The 21,749-nt window shown below is 36.4% G+C and overlaps 1 protein-coding gene across 1 annotated transcript in view; it reads left to right on the top strand.

Annotated features, from left to right (window-relative positions):
• The window catches only part of LOC129487942 (cilia- and flagella-associated protein 47), a 477,840-nt gene that overhangs the window by 146,312 nt on the left and 309,779 nt on the right, over positions 1-21,749 (top strand). Inside the window, exon 27 of the mRNA XM_055289494.2 lies at positions 19,195-19,295. Within this exon, the coding sequence (XP_055145469.1) occupies positions 19,195-19,295 (101 nt within the window). The remainder of the gene's footprint in view (positions 1-19,194; positions 19,296-21,749) is intronic.

Genomic DNA, 21,749 nt, shown 5'->3' on the forward strand with positions numbered 1-21,749 from the left:
CTGGTGACTGGTTAACTCCTTATCTGGTTTTCTGTAGTGAATATGATCAGATCCTCTTACTCTTCTCTACTTTCCAATGCTGTCCTTGCCTTTCTCTCTTTAGGCATCCCATTTCTGATCTCATTGAGATAAATGAGGTCTTCCAGAAAGGAATTCCTCAAGAGCTTCCTTTTCATTTTAGAATTTCTGTGAAATAAATTATACTCATTTATTATTGGTAATCTATTAGCATATATTTATTGTAGGCAAACCATGTGTGTACTCTGCCCAAGATTTAGGTAAAGAAAGGGGGCAAATCCTTGATGGATGTCAGTGTGGTAGGTTTTTTGCCCTATGTTGAAGCCTTTATTTGCATCTGGTTTGTTCATATGGAAGCCCATGGGCCTAATTAAAAATATAACACTGATTTCTTGATTTTTTTGCTTTCTTTTACTTTGTAAGATTCTTTCATAATGTGGCTTCTCTTGGGGGCTAACCTGCTTGGGTTTTAATTTTGTTTTCTTTAGATTTTGTCATATTTGGATTGGCTCAACCAGCTGGAAATCTGTGAATAATAGCAGGAATAAACATTCCCATCCACAATAATGTGCTCGCAGCTCAGAGATTGTACACCCTACTTGTGTCTTACCCAAATTCCCCAAAAAGTCTGGGGATAGAAGTTTTATTCAATTGGTGCAAAAGCAATTGCAGTTTTTGCCATTATTTTCAATGTCAGTAAAACCACATTACTTTTGCACCAACCTAAATATATATGTGTGAGAAATGGTGACGTGAACAAGGAGTATTATAAACAGTAAAATGAAGCATGAGGTATGGAGGCTAAAGTAACCCATATTTTAATGGCATTTTTGTTGTTATGGTTTGGTGAATTCTGGCAAGACTTAGCTGGGAGATGAAACTGCAAAGGCAGCAGGAACAGCTTAGGAAAGTCGTCCATGCTCTGCTTTGCTATTCGTGAGTGAGAAATAGGGTGAGAACCAGGAGAGTGTGATGTTATGGATATCAAGGTTGAACAAATACAGGAAGCATAAGGTCCACAGCTATTAATTAATACAAGTCAGGTACTACTCATAGGCTAGATCTCATGGAATCCACACAGTAGTCCTGAGAAGTGGGTTTTTTTTTTTCTTTTTCTTTTTTTTTTTTTGTTTCTAGATTGTCATCTCTGTTTAATAGAAGAGGACTCTAAGGCTCACAGTGTGACCTAACTTATCCAAGCTCACTCAAACATTAAATGGGGGAGCCAAGAATGTAAACCATATTTTGGTTTCCAAAGATTTTCCACTTAGTCACCTTATTTTAAATACCATTTAGACTATAAATAATTATATAGGAATTTTTATAATAAGCATATGTTTTTGAGGGTTACGCTACTATATGTCATATATAGATTTTCCAGAGAATAAGAGATGTTTTCTTTCTTTCCTACTCTTCTGCATGTATTTCTCTCTCTCTCTTACACACACATACACTAGTGTGTTCCACTTATAGTAATGATAGAATTACAGTCTACTTAATAAGTACTGAGACATTATTAATTTATTTTGCTCTATATATTAATTAATGAGGCAAAAGCTCATGAATTGTCTCTGTGGTTATAGCATAAAATCAAACAAATATGAAACATGACTGTGTATTCAAAGAATGTAGTTGTTGTGGTTCCAATTACATCAGGAGCATTGGACCTGCACATTTGTTATTGGCCGGTGTTCAGAAGTGTTAGTGTCTCATACAGTTTGGCTGTGTCCCCACCTAAATTTCATCTTGAATTGTAGCTCTTATAATCCCCACGTGTCATGGGAGGGACCCATTAGGAGGTAATTGAATAATGAGGGTGGGTTATCCTGTGCTGTTCATGTGATAGTGAATAAGTCTTACGAGACATGATGATTATATAAAGGACAGTTCCCCTGCACGCTCTCTCTTGCCTGCCACCATGTGAGATGTGCCTTTGCTTCTCCTTCACTTTCTGCCATGATTGTGAGGCCTCCCCAGCCATGTGGAACTGTGAGTCCATTAAACCTCTTTTTCTTCATAAATTGCCCCATGTTGATATTTCTTCAGAGCAGTATGAAAATGGACTAATACGGTAAATTGGTACCACAGAGAGTGGAGCGCTGTTGTAAAGATAGCCAAAAATGTGGAAGCGACTTTGGAACTGGGTAACAGGCAGAGGTTGGAACAGTTTGGAGGGCTCAGAAGAAGATAGAAAAATGTGTGAAAAGTTGGAACTTCCTAGAGACTTGGAGGGCTCAGAAGACAGGAAGATGTAGGAAAGTTTGGAACTTTCTAGAGACTTGTTGAATTGCTTAGACCAAAATGCTGATTGTGATATTGACAACAAAGTTCAGGCTGAGGTGGTCTCAGATGTAGGTAAGGAACTTGTTGAGGAATACAGTAAAGGTCCCTCTTACTATGCAAAGGGACTGGTGGGATTTTGCCCCTGCACTAGAGATCTGTGAAACTTTAAACTTGAGAGAGACGATTTAGGGTATCTGGCAGAAGAAATTTCTAAGTGGCAAAGTGTTCAAGAGGAAGCAGAGAATAAAAGTTTGAAAAATTTGCAGCCTGTTACTGCAGTAGAATAGAAAAGCCCATTTTCTGTGGAGAAGTTCAAGTCAGCAGCATAAATTTGCACAACTAACAAGGAGCCAAATGCTGATCACCAAGACAGTGGGGAAAATGTCTCTAGGGCATGTCAGAGATCTTCACAGCAGCCCTCCCATCACAGGCCTGGATGCCTAAGAGGGAAAAATGGTTTCCTGAGCCAGGTCCAGGGTACCCCTGCTGTGTGCAGCCTAGGGACAAGATGCCCTGTGTCCCAGCTGCTCCAGCTGTGGCTAAAAGGGGTCAAGGTATAGCTCAGGCCATGGCTCCAGAGGGTGCAAGTCCCAAGCCTTGGCAGCTTCCATGTGGTTTTGAGCCTACAGGTGCACAGAAGTCAAGAGTCAAGGTTTGGGAACCTCCCCCTAGATTTTGGATGATGTACGGAATCACCTGGATGTCCAGGCAGCAGTTTGTTGCAGGATGGAGCCCCTATGGAGAACCTCTGCTAGGGCAGTGTGGAAGGGAAATGTGGAATCAGAGCCCCTACACAGAGTCCCCACTGGGGCACTGCCTAGGAGAGCTGTGAGAAGAGGCCCACCATCCTCCAGACCCCAGATCCACCATCCTCCAGCCCCTTGATCCACTGACAGCTTGCACCATGCGCCTGGAAAAGTTGCAGACCCTCAATGCCAGCCCGTGAAAGCAGCCAGAAGGGGGGCTGTAACCTGCAATGCCACAGGGGCGGAGCTGCTCAAGACCATGGGAACCCATCTCTTGTATCAATGTGACTTGGATGTGAGACATGGAGTCAAAGGAGATCATTTTGGAGCTTTAAGATTTGCCTGCCCTGCTGGATTTTGGACTTGTATGAGGCCTGTAGCCCCTTTGTTTTGGCTAATTTCTCCCATTTGGAATGGCTGTATTTACCCAATACCTGTCCGCCATTATATCTAGGAAGTAATTAACTTGTTTCTGATTTTAGAAGCTAAGAGGTGGAAGGGACTTGGCTTATATCAGATGAGACTTTGACTGTGGAATTTTGAGTTAATGCTGAAATGAGTTAAGACTTTGGGGGACTGTTGGAAAGGCATGATTGGCTTTAAAATGTGAGGACATGAGATTTGGGAGGGGCCATGGGTGGAATGATGTGGTTTGGCTATGTCTCTACCCAAAGCTCATCTTAAATTGTAGCTCCCGTAATCCCCATATGTCGTGGGAGGGACCCAGTCAGAGGTAATTTAATCAGGGGGTTGGGTTTTTCCTTGCTGTTCTCATGATAGTGAATAAGTCTCACAAGTCCTGATGGTTTTATGAAGGGCAGTTCTCCTGCACACACTCTCTTGCCTGCTGCCATGTGAGACGTGTTTTGCTTCTCCTTTGCCTTCCACCATGATTGTGAGGCCTCCCCAGCCATGTGGAACTGTGAGTCCATTAAACCTCTTTTTCTTTGTATATTACCCAGCCTTGGGTATTTCTTCATACAGTATGAAAATGGACTAATACGGTGTCATTAACAGCAAAGCTGATATTGAAGTGTCTGCTCTATGAATTTATTGGCACACAAACTCCTGGAAAGTACCTGATTTAGTTGTCCACTCAAAACCAATAAAAATTGATTGTTTTCCTAATCATGGATGAGATACAGCAGAGTAGAATGATTGACCTTTTCTTAAAAATAACTAACCACATTCTTGCTTAATTTTGCAAGTTGCCACATTTAAGTAACTGGATTATATATATCCTCTGTCTTTAAAACAGGTACAATAAAAATTTTGCACATAAAGATAAATTAATGCATTTTTAAGTGTTTTAAATAATAAAAATTATAATTCTTACATTTTTCATTGAGGTTTTAGTTAATCATTACATTCAAACTTTAGAGATAAAACTCTAACTCATAGGCTTTGTTGCAAATGTACTTTTTTCTGATGAGAAATATATTTTTAAATAGGCAGGTCTGATGTTTAAAACTGAGAATATACAGCTGTTAATTATATTAGCTCTTTTCCTCTATTCAGTAGCATTTTATCAACCATGTTATGGGTTTATAAACACTTTTGCTGCATGATAAAGCTTCTTATACTTACTCTCATTGACAATCACTTAAATGGAAATTATACTATTTTTAGAAAGCATTCAATACAATTAGAAAGAATTGAGGAATGATGAAGGTAATTCTAAGTATTGTTCTGCTCAGTGCATAATTTGGCATTTGTGTAGAGTGCGCTTGGCACCATTGGGTCAGTCCCTAGTACTTTAAAATGTATATTTAGCATGCGTCTTTCAGATACCTTCCTGTTTTTGAATGGATAGGAAACTGCATCACATAAAGGAGACTAGCAGAGAATGAATCAGATCCAGAGTCAGATCAGTTTGAAAGCCCTTATTCACTCAAGTTGGCAATGCTACCTTAGGAACTGTAGTGTAAATTAATACCTGCTTTTTATGTGCCTTTTTGGGATATTTGATATTGGATATTTAAAATAAATATGTAGATATATTTGAATATATATTTAAATTAAAGCTTATAATAAGCAAGTAATGTGAGTCACATACCTCTGAGTGATACTACCAGGTAGCTGTAGGCAACTTTTGAGGTACTCAAAGCTCTCCTTATGGATTAAGAAGGATTACTAAGGATATATTCATCTTTTGGAGACTCCACTCTTAATGCGAACCATTTACAATGATCCATCTCAAATTTTAGCATCATGGCAACAAAAGGCAGGCAATGGGAAATCTTAGTATCCATTTAACTGTTCATAACTGAAGTCAGTATTGTAATATTACCTCAAAACATTATTTGTGTCATGGTTTGGGGGGCTGAGTTATACATAATAGCATACGCTTGTCCACCTTCCTTTGTGTTGTGTGTGTAGATAGAATAAGCAGTGAGGAAGGGAGTAGAGTTCACATGAGACCGCTCTGTGTTCTGATATAATCATCTGCTCTGTATTCTTTGTCCTAGCCCTGTGAAAATCTGTTTGTAGTGGCACCTTCATCCTACAAAGAGCATTATTTTCATGGTTAATCTATTCAAACAAACCATAGCCTCTATTACAAGGTAGAATGTTTCATTTATATTTAACAAAAAATATAATACTGGTGTGTCATAATACACTATAAACATATGATGTTCATAACTAGAAGTTATTCATCATTCACTTGTAGCAAAATGGTGGAGTTTAAAATTTGCATAGATATGCAAAAGCTGAGAAATTGTCAAGGTAATATTTACCACATCTTCCCAGATTATTAAAATTGTAGTACTTTTAACACCAGGCAGCAGAATAAAGAGGTAACCATAGATGTGGTTTTTCTAATATCCTTCTTTTTCTTTTCTCTAACCCCATCCTCTTTGGAATCTGTGAAGTTGGTTGGAGAACCTCTGCCTTGCTTAGAGATTTTTCGTTTTAAAGGAAATTCCAATGTCTTGTCCTCTTTCTCTCCCTTACCAGTTGTGAGCACTTTCCTGATGGCTGTTCTTCACAGAACTCCTAGAAGGTGGATGCCCATGCAGTTGACTGCTACCTTAGGACCTCCTAGTACAGCTCTATCCATCTCGTCTTCCTCAGACCCACCCCCATCGTGGCTACCCAGTTTCTCACCTATTTGTAAATATGAGCTGATTACTCAATAAATTACCTAGCCATTAGTTATCCATAAGTGTTGCTGCCTGTAATTTGGGCATTTCATATTAGATAGGTGATATTTAAATGTATGCTTTATGCTTACAAAGGGTGTTATTAGAAATCAAAATGCATTTACTTTTATTCAAGTTAAAAAGAAAAGAATAATGTGTACAATTAAATTAAATATTTTTTCTGTTTAAAAATTTCTGTTCAACTTAAAATCAACTTTATTATTTCAATTCTTCATTTAAATATTTTATTAAATGTATTGAATGGTTTTCTCTTAATGTCCTTAATTTTATGTAATTTAATTATTTAAATTTATTTAATATTCACCTTTATCCTGAACATTTTTAGTTTTTTCAACCAAATAGAAACCAATATAAAAAATGCTTTTGTAATACTGTTTTCAGAATTTCAGCAGACTTAAAATTCATCATTTTAATGCTTGGAAGTTATTTAAAGATGAATATTATTATAAAGAATCTTAGAGAACTTATTCAAGCTCTTACTATTTTTTCTTTTTTTTTTTGAGATGGAGTCTTGCTCTGTCGCCCAGGCTGGAGTGCAGTGGCGTGATCTCGGCTCACTGAAAGTTCCGCCTCCTGGGTTCACGCCATTCTTCTGCCTCAGCCTCCCGAGTACCTGGGACTGCAGGTGTCCGCCACCACTCCCGGCTAATTTTTTGTATTTTTAGTAGAGATGGGGTTTCACTGTGTTAGCCAGGATGGTCTTGATCTCCTGACCTCGTGATCCACCCACCTCGGCCTCCCAAAGTGCTGGGATTACAGGCGTGAGCTACCGCACCCAGCCAGCTCTCACTATTTTTTCTTATTTATTTTTTTTTAATTTAACACCATGTAGACATGGTCAGTTTATTTATCTATTTATTTTTCTTCAATTTTTATTTTAATTTCAGAAGTACATGTGCAGGATCTGCAGGTTTGTTACATAGATAAATGTGTGCCATGATGGTTTGCTGCACAGATCAACTCATCACATAGGTATTAAGCCCAGCATCCATTAGCTATTTCTGTTGCTTTACCTCCCCCTGCTCCCCACTGACAGGCCCCAGTGTGTGTTGTTCCCTAGCATGTGTCCATGTGTTCCCATCATTCAGTTCCCACTTATAAGTAAGAACATGTGTTTGTTGTTTGGTTTTCTGTTCCTGCATTAGTTTGCTGAGCATTACGGCTTCCAGCTCCATCCATGTCCCTGCAAAGGACATGATCTCCTTCCGTTTTGTGGCTACATAGTATTCCATGGTGTATATGTACCACATTTTCTTTATCCAGTCTATTGTTGATGGGCATTTGAGTTGATTCCATGTCTTTGCTATTGTGAATAGTGCTGCAGTGAACATACATGTGCATATGTCTTTATAACAGAATGACTTATATTCCTTAGGGTATATACCCAGTAATGGGATTGCTGCATCAAATGGCATTTCTGCTTCTAGATCTTTGAGGAATCACCACAATGGTTAAACTAATTTACATTTCCACCAACAGTGTAAAAGTACTCCTTTTTTTCCACACCCTCGCCAGCATCTGTTGTTTCTTGACTTTTTAATAATCGCCATTCTGACTGGTGTGAGATGGTATCTCATTGTTGTTTTGATTTGCATTTCTCTAATGACCAGTGATGTTGAGCTTTTTCATGTTTGTTGGCTGCATGAATGTCTTCTTTTGAGAAGTATCTGTTTATGTCCTTTGCCCATTTTTTAATCGGGCTGTTTTTTTCTTATAAATTTCTTTAAGTTCCTTGTACAGTCTGGATATTACTACTTTGTCAGATGGACAGATTGCAAAATTTTTCTGCCATTCTGTAGGTTGTCTGCTCATCCTGATGATAGTTTATTTTCAAGCTCTTACTTTCAAAATAAAAGTGTCATCTACTTGCATTGTGGTGGTTCCTACTGGATGAAACCATAACTTTAAAAACCATAATGCGTCATCTTGGTAATTAGGTATCCTAACAATATGTATAAAAAAAGAGTGATATGTGACATATACAACATGGGTTGACTAATGAATAAGAATTGGCTATAAGCAAAATTGACCAAGAAGGGCATTTCATATTTATACTCGATTGAATTTCAAGTAATGCCTGAAGAAGCTGTGCTTTACAAAGGGCTTCGCAGACTTACAAGGATGTGAAATGCTCAAGTGGCTACTCAGTCTCTCCTCACTTTAAGGAAGGCTGCTCAAATGGTGTACTGACCAGCATGTATCTCTCTGTCCTAAAACACACCAAAAGCACCAAGTGTGTGGGGTTAGCAAATGATACAGCTTGTTATAATGGATGATTACAACAACTGTAAGATTTTTTATGATTTGGAAATTAGGATAAAAATGAGTTGATTAATTTGAAATATGTGGAACTGAACTTTCCAGATGCCTTTTCATGTTAGCACTTGGTGCTTAGCTATGTGGAATGCTATCAGCTACCTGCCTCCTTTTGTCAGTTCCTACAGGATCTTTCTCAGCTGAAGAGTGCCACCTTGACTAAAGTGACACCCCACCAGGCAAGTCTGCATCTTTTAACTGATTAAGGCATGTTTAGAGGACTACACATTTCAGCCTGATACCAGAAACTTTGAAAGGCAATCCAGAGCTCCCAGCCTGGTTGACCAAGTCCTCACTGGGCTTGCGTAGCTGTTCTACTTCATTCTGTTCTTCATTTGGTTCCATCTCCATTTCTTACATGTGTTACTCCCTAATAATCCTCTTAAACTCCAAACTGTCTGCTTCTAGAAAACTCAACCTATGACAATTAGGGATTGAATGTTATACATGTAGGATCCCCACTGATGTCTAAAGTAGTTTTTTTTTTTTTTCCAGTAGCTCAAATGTATCACAGATGAGGATGTCAATTTCTCCATCCGTCCATACACTCATATTGCAGTCTTTTTTACATGCTGTATGCTTATCTTTGCATTTAAGAGGCTAGACATAATGAGTAAGATATTTATGTGCAAGGTAATTATGACAAAGGGCAGAAGTAAAGAGACCAATGAATAAGCTATTCCAGGTTGACGCTGTGCAAATGTGCAGAATTAGAGAGGTGGTTGTTAGAATGAAAATAAAACTGTGAATGGGAAAGAAGAAGTGATTTTGATAGAATAAATATTAGGACATGGTGATTGATAGCAAGTCAAACGTCAACAACTCTGTGAAATAAAAGAAAATAAAAAGGCAGCATATGTACATGTCAATTTTCTGCTACACCTTCACAAATCAATCTTCATAGCTGACTCTAGTTTGTTTTGTGTAATTGAATATTTATTAACTTTTGTTAAAAAATACCCTATATTCTACTAAAAATATAGACCTTGCAGTGATCGGTAAAACTGCAAACCTCCTAAGTCAATTTATTGAAATGGACATGCAAATTCATTCTGTTTTATAATTTTTTTTAGTGCCTCTCTTTCCTCCCATCCTCACCCTCTGTTATTCTCTTGGCAACAGTTTTCCTCAGGCTTATTACAATTTAAACATTTTGTTTCCCAATTACTAAATCTGGAAGCAAATGATAGCCCCATAATCTTAATAGTATTCTATGTAACTGTGAGAGTCAGTCTCCAACAGCACCAGCCTAAGTTTTTGTAGCCAGAACATGGGTGTTTATGACCTTTTCCAGTAGTTTGCTGGGCATGGTACTTTCCTATTACTACTGGGTAAGTGTACATAAAGAAGCATCAATGGCAGGAAGTTGGATTTAATTCTTCCATGCTGAAATGCAAATAGTACTTCAGAATTCTGCTTTAAGGCTTGAAGTGACATCTGACTTCCATGAACATTAAATGATTTCTATTTCAGTCTTGCATAAACTAATGAAATATTAGCATGATTTATTTTATACTACATTCAAACTGAAGAGCTGTGATTTTATTCTTTTCAATTCCTGCATGCTTTTAAAGCTCAAACCATTTGCTAGCCACTCTACATGAAAATACTTACATTTTATTACCTGTTTTTTTTGACAAAACATATCACCAAACATTACTATAAATTCAGATAAACTCTAAAGTAAAATGTAATTGTATTTCCTCTTAGAGTATATAATGACATTTGTAAAGTCATTTTAAAAGACATGTTAAAAATTATTTATCAAACTGACTGTTTTGCAGTGCACCCTCAGCTGCTTTGTAAGAGTGGGCAGCCTAGAAATTGGGAAAACAGTAGTTTTACTGTTACTGTTTTACCGAGTCTGTTACTAATAATGCAGTTATATTTTGGATGGATTTGATTGACCTCTCATTTGAAAGGAGCAATGCAACACGATATGTGAACTTTATTTTTATTAAGTTCACACGTCTTTCTATTATTGCCCTTATATCCAATGGGGACATTATAAAAGAGATAATCTAACTCTGGAATAATCAATGAGATAAGAGAGTATTTTATGCTGTGTTGAATATACTGTAGTTCCTAATTGATTTATTTTGCCCTTCCCTTTTGAACCATTTTCTTATTGCCGGGAGTCCCCAGCTGAGGCACTCACCCATATGCAATCATATTCCCTTTGAAAGTGATGTCAGATCATCACTTAACTTCCTAATTTCCTATGGTCATTTCATCATGTCGTAGTTGGTCTCTAATAGCTAAGCCCGTGCTTAAATGTTAATAGCTAATCTTCAAGCTACTAATTTATAATCAACAAATATTCTTTTGGATTGTACTGCTCTAACTAATGAGAATACATATTTCATGGTAGGAATTCAGACCATTGGCCAGACAGTTGGGAAAATAATTTTAACAAGTATTTCTATCAGAGGAAGTTTCACATTACATGGAGTTGATGTCCTTCAACTTTTAAGGCCAGTTCTGACCTTGTTTTTGTATTATTCTTTGTTTATAAAAAATTAGAATTGAGCCATTTCAAAGTATAACTATTCCTTTTTAATTATATATATATATGTTATATATATATGTTATATATATATATGTTATATATATATGTTATATATATATATGTTATATATATATGTTATATATATATGTTATATATATATGTTATATATATATGTTATATATATATGTTATATATATATATATATGTTATATATATATATATATATATATATCCTGAAATCTCCTAAGAGGTATAAGGAAAAGAGCCTGTAAAAAGCATGGTTTGGATAGGTCATTCCTGTCTTATAAAGTCAATAAGGTGCACTACACTATTCTTGGAATGAAAATGACAATGATCTTACTGTTTTGTGTGAGTTCATATCATCACGTTGGAGTTTTAGTGTTTGGTTCCATCAGGCTGCAAGTATTAACCCATATAGTGTATATAATAGCTAGTTCCTATACTCTAAGTTCTGTGAAATTAACCTTCAAGTATATAAGCATGCAAACAGCAGAACAGCTAATGATTAGAAATAATTTTTCTTTATTAGGCATTGCTGTACTTATTGCATTACAGGTCAAGGCATGATATTTAGCAATTCTACTCTTTGAGGTAAACACACAGCCATTTAATATGTTAATTTCTTTCTGATTAAAGTTTAGATTCCTTCTGTGTATTTTTAGAATATAATAAATGTATATGCCTTCATAAAAACACAAACATAAGGTTTATACCTTAATAATGTGTATATCTATGCATACACACTAATAAGTTTGCTATGATTTGGATATGGTTTGTTTGCCCCTGTCAAATCTTACGTTGAAACTTTATCCCCAGTATTGGAGATGGAGCCTAATGCAAATTGTTCAGGTCATGGGGTGGTTTCCTCATGAATGGCTAGGGCTGTCCTTCAGGTAATGATTGAGTTCTTGCTCTGTTAGTACCCAGGATAGTTCCCATGTGAGCTGATTCTTAAAAGGAGCCTGGCACCTCACTCCTCCCTCTCTTCCTTCCTCTCTCACCATGTGATCTGTACACACTGGCTCTCCTTTGCTTTTCACCATGAATGGAAGGAGCCTGAGGCCCTCACCAGAAGCATATACTGTTTCCATGCTTTTTGTACACCCTGCAGAAACATGAGCCATATAAATCTCTTTATAAATTACCTAACCTCAGGTGTTTCTTATAGAAACACAAACAGGCTAAGACAATGTCCATGTATTTCTGTGCGTGTGTGTGTGTGTGTGTGAACATATATATATATACACAAAATATAATTTTTCTAAGTATAAACATTTTAGAGGTGATAAATTTTACTTTTTGCTCCAATTCCTTCCTGGAAACTTCATTTGAAACTGCATTATAAACCTCTTTTATTTTCTCATAAAATCACTGAATTACAAATAAAACATATACTGATGTATATTAATTGATGTTAACACAATTTAAAATTGTGAAAATAGACCCTAAAGAGAGATTTTGAAATTTCAAGAATGTTTTACATGAATTATAGCATCATTTCCAGAGAAAAAGGCATACTACCAATGAGATGGTTCATGTGAAAATAATTAATATACACTTATAGAATTGCTAAATGAACATATATTTCTATATTTGATGAATATTTATGGATCTCTTATGTGATCTGAAGAAGAATTCTCTTCCTTTATCTTACTCTGCTGTGGTACAAATCAATGGAAGACATTCATATGTGAAACATACTTCTTTGGACTTAGGGGGATTTAGAACCTAAAGTCTATTTTAGGGCATGAAATTGGTTCATAGCACATATTTTCTAGAATTATTAATGTTTATAAATAACAATTTCTTGATGGGCTACAGATAACATATTATGGGTTATTACAATGCCCAGAAGAGCAGCTATAACTTTACTCCCTTCCTCCTCCTCATTCACTGAAAGACAATGAAAAACAAGTAAGTGACAATCACATTATAATAAAAAGTATGTCCAGTCTGTTTTTATCTGTTAGAAAAAAATAAATAAATCCAGACTTTGTGATATGGTTTGGATTAGTGTCTCTGCCCAAATCTCATGTGGAATTGTAAACCCCAGTATTAGAGGAGGGCCCTTTGGGAGGTAATTGGATCAAAGGTGTGGATTTCCTCCTTGCTGTTCTCACGATAGTGAGTTCTCACAAGATCTGGTTGTTTAAAAGTGTTTAGCATCTCCCACTGCCCTCTCTTCCTCCTTCTCCGGCCGTGTAAGACATGCCTGCTTCCTCTTCACCTTCTGCCATGACTGTAAGTTTCCTGAGGCCTCCCCAGGCATGCCTTCCTGTACAGCGTGCAGAACTGTGAGTCTATTAAACCTTTTTCTTTATAAATTGCCCAGCCTCAGGTACTTCTTATAGCAATACGAGAATGAACTAAAATACTTCGTAACTCTATTACTGATTAACAACATGACATATGGTGTCCTTACTTGTGATCAAGAGATTATTGTGTCTGGCAACATAATGAATGAGCTCTACTCATACTCAATGAGCTCTCTGTGTATGTTATAAATATACATAAGAGCACCAGAATTAAAATTCTTTTGTCCCATCAATTGACTTAATTGACATGAAGTAATCGCTATAGCATGCGTTAGATATTTAAGACACATATCGATGGATTTTTGTGCATGTGAGTAAAGTTACATATGAAATATTTTGCTAATGGTTATTGAAATTGAGAAAAATTGTGAATAGGTATGGATAAACCACATCAGAATGTTGCTCAAGGAAGTTTGTTTTGTGTAATAAATTTCCCTGAAGGAAATATAGTCACCTGAATTTATTCCATTGATTTTAAGTCTTTACCTAAATGCTATATGAATTCTGTAAGCACCTGTTTTTTATGGTCATGGGGGTGGTCATTTGTTTCACAATTTAAAGCATGTTCAAAACACCAACCCAGCATCTTTTCCTCTCCTTCACCTGTTGTTCACTTTATTCAAACCTATATACAGAAATATGGTTCATTAATCAAAAGCAATGTTACCATTAACCTCTTCTTTTTTTGTTTTATTTTATTATTATTATACTTTAAGTTTTAGGGTACATGTACACAATGTATAGGTTTGTTACATACGTATACATGTGCCATGTTGGTGTGCTGCACCCATTAACTCGTCATTTAGCATTAGGTATATCTCCTAATGCTATCCCTCCCCACTCCCCCCACCCCACAACAGTCCCCAGAGTGTGATGTTCCCCTTCCTGTGTCCATGTGTTCTCATTGTTCAATTCCCACCTATGAGTGAGAACATGCGGTGTGTGGTTTTTTGTCCTTGCAATAGTTTACTGAGAATGATGGTTTCCAGTTTCATCCATGTCCCTACAAAGGACATGAACTCATCATTTTTTATGGCTGCATAGTATTCCATGGTGTATATGTGCCACATTTTCTTAATCCAGTCTATTGTTGTTGGACATTTAGGTTGGTTCCAAGTCTTTGCTATTGTGAATAGTGCCGCTATAAACATACGTGTGCATTTGTCTTTATAGCAGCATGATTTATAATCCTTTGGGTATATACCCAGTAATGGGATGGCTGGGTCAAATGGTATTTCTAGTTCTAGATCCCTGAGGAATCACCACACTGACTTCCACAATGGTTGAGCTAGTTTACAGTCCCACCAATAGTGTAAAAGTGTTCCTATTTCTCCACATCCTCTGTAGCACCTGTTGCTTCCTGACTTTTTAATGATCGCCATTCTAACTGGTGTGAGATGGTATCTCATTGTGGTTTTGATTTGCATTTCTCTGATGGCCAGTGATGATGAGCATTTTTTCATGTGTTTTTTTTTGCTGTATAAATGTCTTCTTTTGAGAAGTGTCTGTTCATGTCCTTCGCCCACTTTTTGATGGGGTTGTTTGTTTTTTTCTTGTAAATTTTTTTGAGTTCATTGTAGATTCTGGATATTAGCCCTTTGTCAGATGAGTAGGTTGCAAAACAAAGCTGAAGGCATCACGCTACCTGACTTCAAACTATACTACAAGGCTACAGTAACCAAAACAGCATGGTACTGGTACCAAAACAGAGATATAGACCAATGGAGCAGAGCAGAGCCCTCAGAAATAATGCCGCATATCTACAACTATCTGATCTTTGACAAACCTGACAAAAACAAGCAACGGGGAAAGGATTCCCTATTTAATAAATGTGCTGGGAAAGCTGGCTAACCATATGTAGAAAGCTGAAACTGGATCCCTTCCTTACACCTTATACAAAAATTAATTCAAGATGGATTAAAGACTTACATGTTAGACCTAAAACCATAAAAACCCTAGAAGAAAACCTAGGCAATACCATTCAGGACATAGGCATGGGCAAGGACTTCATGTCTAAAACACCAAAAGCAATGGCAACAAAAGCCAAAATTGACAAATGGGATCTAATTAAACTAAAGAGCTTCTGCACAGCAAAAGAAACTACCATCAGAGTGAACAGGCAACCTACAGAATGGGAGAAAATTTTTGCATTAACCTCTTCTTTTAACCCTTCATAGCCACTACCAGTGTTACCAACATATAATTTTTTTTTCTAGCTGCTTTGCAGAAAAAAGTTTAGTCAGATAACCATAGTAAGTCTAGAGAGACATGTTTCTATAAACCTGGAGGCTTTCTTGCTGTGTCCATTTCTCTGTGAATTAAAATCATGCTCAGTAAGGTTGCTTTTAGAATGTAAGATCTGCCTTGAAATAGTATAGATGGGAGCAGAACTTTAGTAAAGATGATAAATATAATATCGTAATTTTTTTTGATGTTGACATATGTTTGACATGCCATCACAGTATTTGGTGTGCTAGTGGGAAGTGGTAAAATATTATAAATACAAGGCAAAGTATTATAAATACAAGGCCAGTTATCACTGAAATTTAACATGAAGCTTCAAAGTTTTATTCCTAAAAATTGCTCAGACAACCATAAAATCTCTCAGCCTCACTAATGATGTGGAAAGAATTAGTGATGTGTGATTAGAGTATTAATTATTCACTAGCTAATGACCAGAGAGATGAATTGTGAGACTTCTAACACCTTATTTAATGAACTGTATGTGGTCATCATACCATTCAATATCAACATATGAAAGACTGGTGAGGAAAAGGATGTACACATGGTCTCCACATTTCATCCACAGAATACTTACTAATTTCCAAAAGAGAAATTTGCAGCATAGGAAAAATCTGTAGAGACAGATTAGTTGTTTTCACGGGCTGGGGTGGAGTTGCAAATAGAGAGTGACTGTTAAGCGGTAGAGAGTTTCATTTAAGGACAATGAAAATTTTCTAAAGTTAGATAATGGTGATGGTTGTCCAACTCTGTGATTATATTTTAAAAAAACACTGAATTGTACATCTTTAAAAGATGAATTTTATGGTATGTAAATTACATGTCTAATGGTGCTGTAAAAAGAAATGAAGACATCCGGTGGACACCACCATAACCAAATGACCAAACACAGTATTACTTATAACAGGAAACATGGCCAAAAATAGTACAAGCCCATTTACATTTTCATTAACATTCACATCATATCTTCGACCCTCTTATTGCCAGGAATATTCATTCTGATTTTTACCCAGTAGAACTATTTTAAATCACACATGCCTGAGGTAGCTGTTTAGATCTTATAATGGAATTGAAACTCATAACATCAAAGGGCCTTTTCATCTCATTGTTACTGTAATACTGAGTGTTTTTTAGAGCAGTTCCTCTGTCAGTAACCATTTGTGTCTGTCTGCATTGGCATAGGGAATCATAAATATTACCGTTGTCCCCTGATGAAGTAACACAAATTGCTCTATTTCCCCAGAAATATTTTTATTAAAATGTAGGCTATTGGTACTACCAACTGTATGTCCTTTTTTCTATTTTAATATATTTTTAATAGTGATATCAATGAGTGAAGTGTCCATAGTCCCATGCCATATTACTTGTATAATTTCTATATTATATGCTCTATGAAAAGAATGTGGTCAAGTCAGTTTTGTATATGTTGGTTGTTTTTTTACCATGAGGAACATCTGAAATCAAACATTATCTTCTGCAAACTAGGTTTGTAAGAGAAACAAACAAACATTATACTTATTTACACTTCATTCTTGGAATAAAATTTATTTTCAGAATTATTTTTCTTAATTCTTTACCATTTTAGAAATATTTCAAGTGATGGTGTTTTTTTGGTTTGATCGTTTGGTAGTTGTCTTAGGGAACTTTGTCCGCAAGCTCACTTTCAGATGATGATTCATGGGTCTGTGCATTAAGGAAATGTTCCCCCCTAAAAAACAAGTAATGGGGTAAGAGAAGTAGAACAGGGAACTGATCACTCCAAATAAATGTGACATTTACATCAAAATCTCAACAGCAACCGAATCCTGTAGGTTTCTCCAGAACTGAAATGACATCACAATTTTTGTTGTGATTGGGGTGATGGAGCTGAGATTTGAAACTTCCACACCCACAGGTGTTGGCTATGGGCCTGCCCCAGGGTACATCACAGGGGATGTGAGAAGAAGGGCACAGCATCCACAGAATTTATTACAGTGGTCTTTTTTTCCTTCTGTAGTCATAGTTAAAACAAAAAATAATATGTCTTATTCTATCTGGTAGTGATGGTGGTGCCTCTATGTAAACTATGTTATTTAATCTAAAATTATTGGTTAAATATAGATAATTGGCTAATGAGATTTTGATTGGTCATTATGTTTAGCACAAGTGCACAATTTGTAGAAGTACTGATTTATGCTATCAAGGAAATTTAAATTTAAGAATGATATCATATGGTAAAAATTACATATAGCTATGAAATGTAATCCTGAATAAGGCTATCTGATACATGTGCTTAGGATCCATAGAAAAGAAAGATAAGATTAGTGTTTGTTAACCAAGATGATGTTGAGTGTGTGTATTTTACATCACATGTTAATACATATCAATGTATAAAGTGAAAAATGTAGTTCCTTTCTTACTGGAAAATATTGTATGCAGAACTGAGGTGGAAATCATTCAATTGCATGTAATACATGTTTACCATTAATTTACTTGATAACTCATTATATTTCAGCTATGAACATCGTTTTACTTTCATCCTATTCTATATTTACGTACAGTTACTTGCATTAAAAGGTGGGATTTTGGCGTTTTACCTCAGCTAGTGACCATAAAGTACTAGTAGATGATAGATGGCTGATTCAACAGTGATATTTTCTTGGTATACTATAATGCAGATCTGAAATTAATAAGGCAGTATTAAAGAGATATAGATATAAAATATAGCCCTTCTATTTAAAAAATCAGTTGCACAAGAATAGAATTGTCATATAAGATAGACAACCTAAATATAGTTTTAAGAGTGTTTTGTGGTTGGTAAACATAATAAGACAATTTCACAATGCTTTCATAAAATAGAGTATGCAGGTTACAGAAGGTAATAGTACTTTGTACTTGTTGAATAACTTTTGCAGTATATATTGCTTTCAGTCCTCAGACACATTTAAAGAAGGACAAACACAAAACAAAAGTTTATCTAAATAAATGAGACTGATATGTAAGAGATTTGGAGACCTGGCAGTAGAAAGAATCCTCGAATGTTCTAAATTTCTGAAATCTGAAGATAAACCTTAGAGAAAAAATAATGACTGTATTTAAATATTTGAAGAACTGTAATGGGGTTCAGATTGTAGGTTTTCTTCTATATTGCGCTGGAACAGAACTTCTGAAGTTACAGCTCTCCAGATATAAAATGGGCTGCTTCTGTGTTGTGAATGTCATCTGGTAGTGTCTCCCTAATAGTGTCATCCAAGGCTACATACCATTTGTCAGGGACTCCATAGAAGAATGGAGTAAATATACTATGAGACACCTTCAACTCTAAACTTTCCTGAATCTGTGTTTTTGCACCTGCACAGTTACAAGCCGTGTTCTATAGCACACTTGACAGTGAAATGTATACTATCTGTTAAAATCTTTAAAAGTAAAAATTTTAGAAATCATTAACATTGAGTAGATGGTTAAAAAAAAACAAAGTAAGTAGAAAGAAAAAATGAATAAATCATGTCTTCATCATTAAGGGCATCTGGGATACTTAAATGCATTGCATTTACTGCATCAGAAATTTTTATTGTATTGAAATGCAATGTTTTCACTTTCAGGTTTTCACTTCCAGTTACTGCAACAGCAGAAAACTGCATTCTTACTATTTACCCATATATGGCAATTCATCCGGATAAGCAAAACATTATTTTAAAGAATGGTAAGCTACATATGACTTATTTATCCCTAACTCTCACTGTATAGGTTCTTGGCCAACATCTAGAAATAAAGTGAATTTAAAATTATCAATTGTTTATTAAACAGCGCCTCTGATGGAAGCTGTGCTTGTCATTGAGAGTAGAATCTGCATGTCTGTTAATTCCAAAAGTTGATGATCTATTTTGAATAGAACGATTTGGGCAAAAGACAATATAGCAAAAACATGCAGCTGTGACAGGAGGTGTAAGGCAGTAAATGTAGGTACAGGACCATAATGCTATGCCCTTTATTCTGTAGCAGTGGGAACCTTCTGTCATTTTTTGAGTATCAGTGTTTAGAAAGGGAACAATTCTTGGGATGTGTGATGAATTAAAGTGGGACAGAGTGTGGTCATTAGACCAGCCTGGAATTGCTGCAGGGGAGGTTGTGAGAGAAGCTAAGCATACTAAACAAGCTAGTGAGCAGGGAGAAATATGAAAGGCAAGAAACAGGGGAGTATGTTAGAGAAAGGAGGGAGAGTGGGTAACAAAAAAAATCCCATTTATGTAGATCGTCAAGGTCTTAATTTTTAGTGCTGAATTAGAAGTTTTTTGTTTGTTTTTAACCAAATTTCTCATATTCTTCACTTGTTTCTTCAAATATTTACAACTCTGATGAAACATATTTAGTCTTATTCTACCTTAATTTCAGGGGATGACTCTTTTTTCTTACTATTCAGAAGAAATAGAGGCCATTAAGCAGTACCACTCTGAACTTCCAAATACCCTCTTGGATTGGAACTGGATTGTGACAAGCAGGTCACAAGCACGTATCGTGACTCTTTTTACTGGTCACGAAGCTGGGAGCCAGGGCTCTCTCTTGCCTTAACTCATTCCTTTATCTGAATCCCTTTACCCGGGTACCTTTCTCAATCAAGTAACCTTGCTTATCTTTTCATTTCTGTCTCCCTCTTAGCTGCTTTGAGTGAGCATCTAGGAAGACAGTAGAAAGGAGAAAGGAGACTATATTTTCTCGGTGGCCAGCAGGCTCATTCCCAAAGAGCAAAAACGGTAGCTTCAGGCCATGCATTCCTTATTAATTCTTTCCAAATCTAACAGTAAAATAAATCACTCAACTTCCCAGAGAGAAGGAGAAAAGCAGCAGAGGAAATTAAACAATTAGAATACTTCAGCTGCCTTTAACAGGAAAAAAAATTCAGGGGTGAGGAAGAAGAATTTATGCATTATTCTGCCATTACTAAACTACTGAGCACAGCTAAGACTGTTGACTATTCTCTTTCTCCATCTTCAAACTTTGTCTGGGTCTCCACAGACCGTACTTCTTTTGGTCTCGTTTAACCTCTCTGACTGTTCCTTCTGAGCATCTTTCATAGATTCCTCCCTGTTCCTCTATCTGTACTTTTAAATTGTCTGTGTCAATAGTTCTGCCCCCTCCCTTCTTCCTTCCATGACTTCAGCTATATCCATGGGCTATACCTCTAGCCTTGTTTCCTCTCAGAGATTCAGGAATTCGGAATTCAACTGTCTTCTAGATGCCATTCACTGTATTCCTATAGGCACCCCCAAAACAACAGAACCCCAACTGAAGTCCTCTCTCTGACATTTTTTCTCTATATACCCCATCTCTATGTTTGTACCTATAGTCCATACAGGTGCCAAATCCGGAAACCTGAGTGCCATCATTGGCAGTGTCTTCTCTGTCACACTCCACTTCCAGTCAACCAATTCCTGTCCCTTTTGCTGCCTAAATATTTATCAAATCCATTCACTTTTCTCCCTCTCCACTGCCACTACAAACATTCAAGCTGCCATAATACCTTTCCAGGATTGTTGCATGGGTTTCTAAACTGTTCTCCTTCCTCCCACAGTGGTCTCCCCTTTCACATACCTACCTTCACACAATGGCCACGGTGATATTTACAGACTGAAAATTCATTCTTTAATTGCCAGGTATAAAATCTTTCCATAGAATATCATTGCTAGGTGGATGAAGCCTACAAGACCACACATGTTAGCAAGTGGCTTAGTTGTCATTTCTGGACATTTTTCCCTTTATGCTCAAGCCACATTAATCTTCTGCAAGTTCTTTGAGCATCTTGATCTTTACTGATATTCTTTCTTGTGACTGGAGCATTTTACCCATGACACCATACACAGTTATAGAAGATCCCTGCCTCTGCATGCAAAAATTATGTGTTTCTCTGGTGTATCCTCATAGCTCTGTGCAATTCTTCTGTCACAGCCCTTACTACATTTTGACTTAACCTGCCTATTGTCAATGTCTTTTTCTGAATGTTGCTATCTATAAAGTCTGTGAGAGTAGGAATCACCTCTCTCTTTTTCACTCTTGTGTCGATAGTGCCTCACACAGTGTTTAGCAGATAAAAGGTATTTATTCAGTATTGTAAAATGGATTACTTGAATCATAAACCATCAGGAAGGCATCTTTTAGCTAT

This window comes from Symphalangus syndactylus, chromosome 8, assembly GCF_028878055.3.
Source record: "Symphalangus syndactylus isolate Jambi chromosome 8, NHGRI_mSymSyn1-v2.1_pri, whole genome shotgun sequence".
In the NCBI taxonomy this organism is placed as follows: Eukaryota; Metazoa; Chordata; class Mammalia; order Primates; family Hylobatidae; genus Symphalangus; species Symphalangus syndactylus.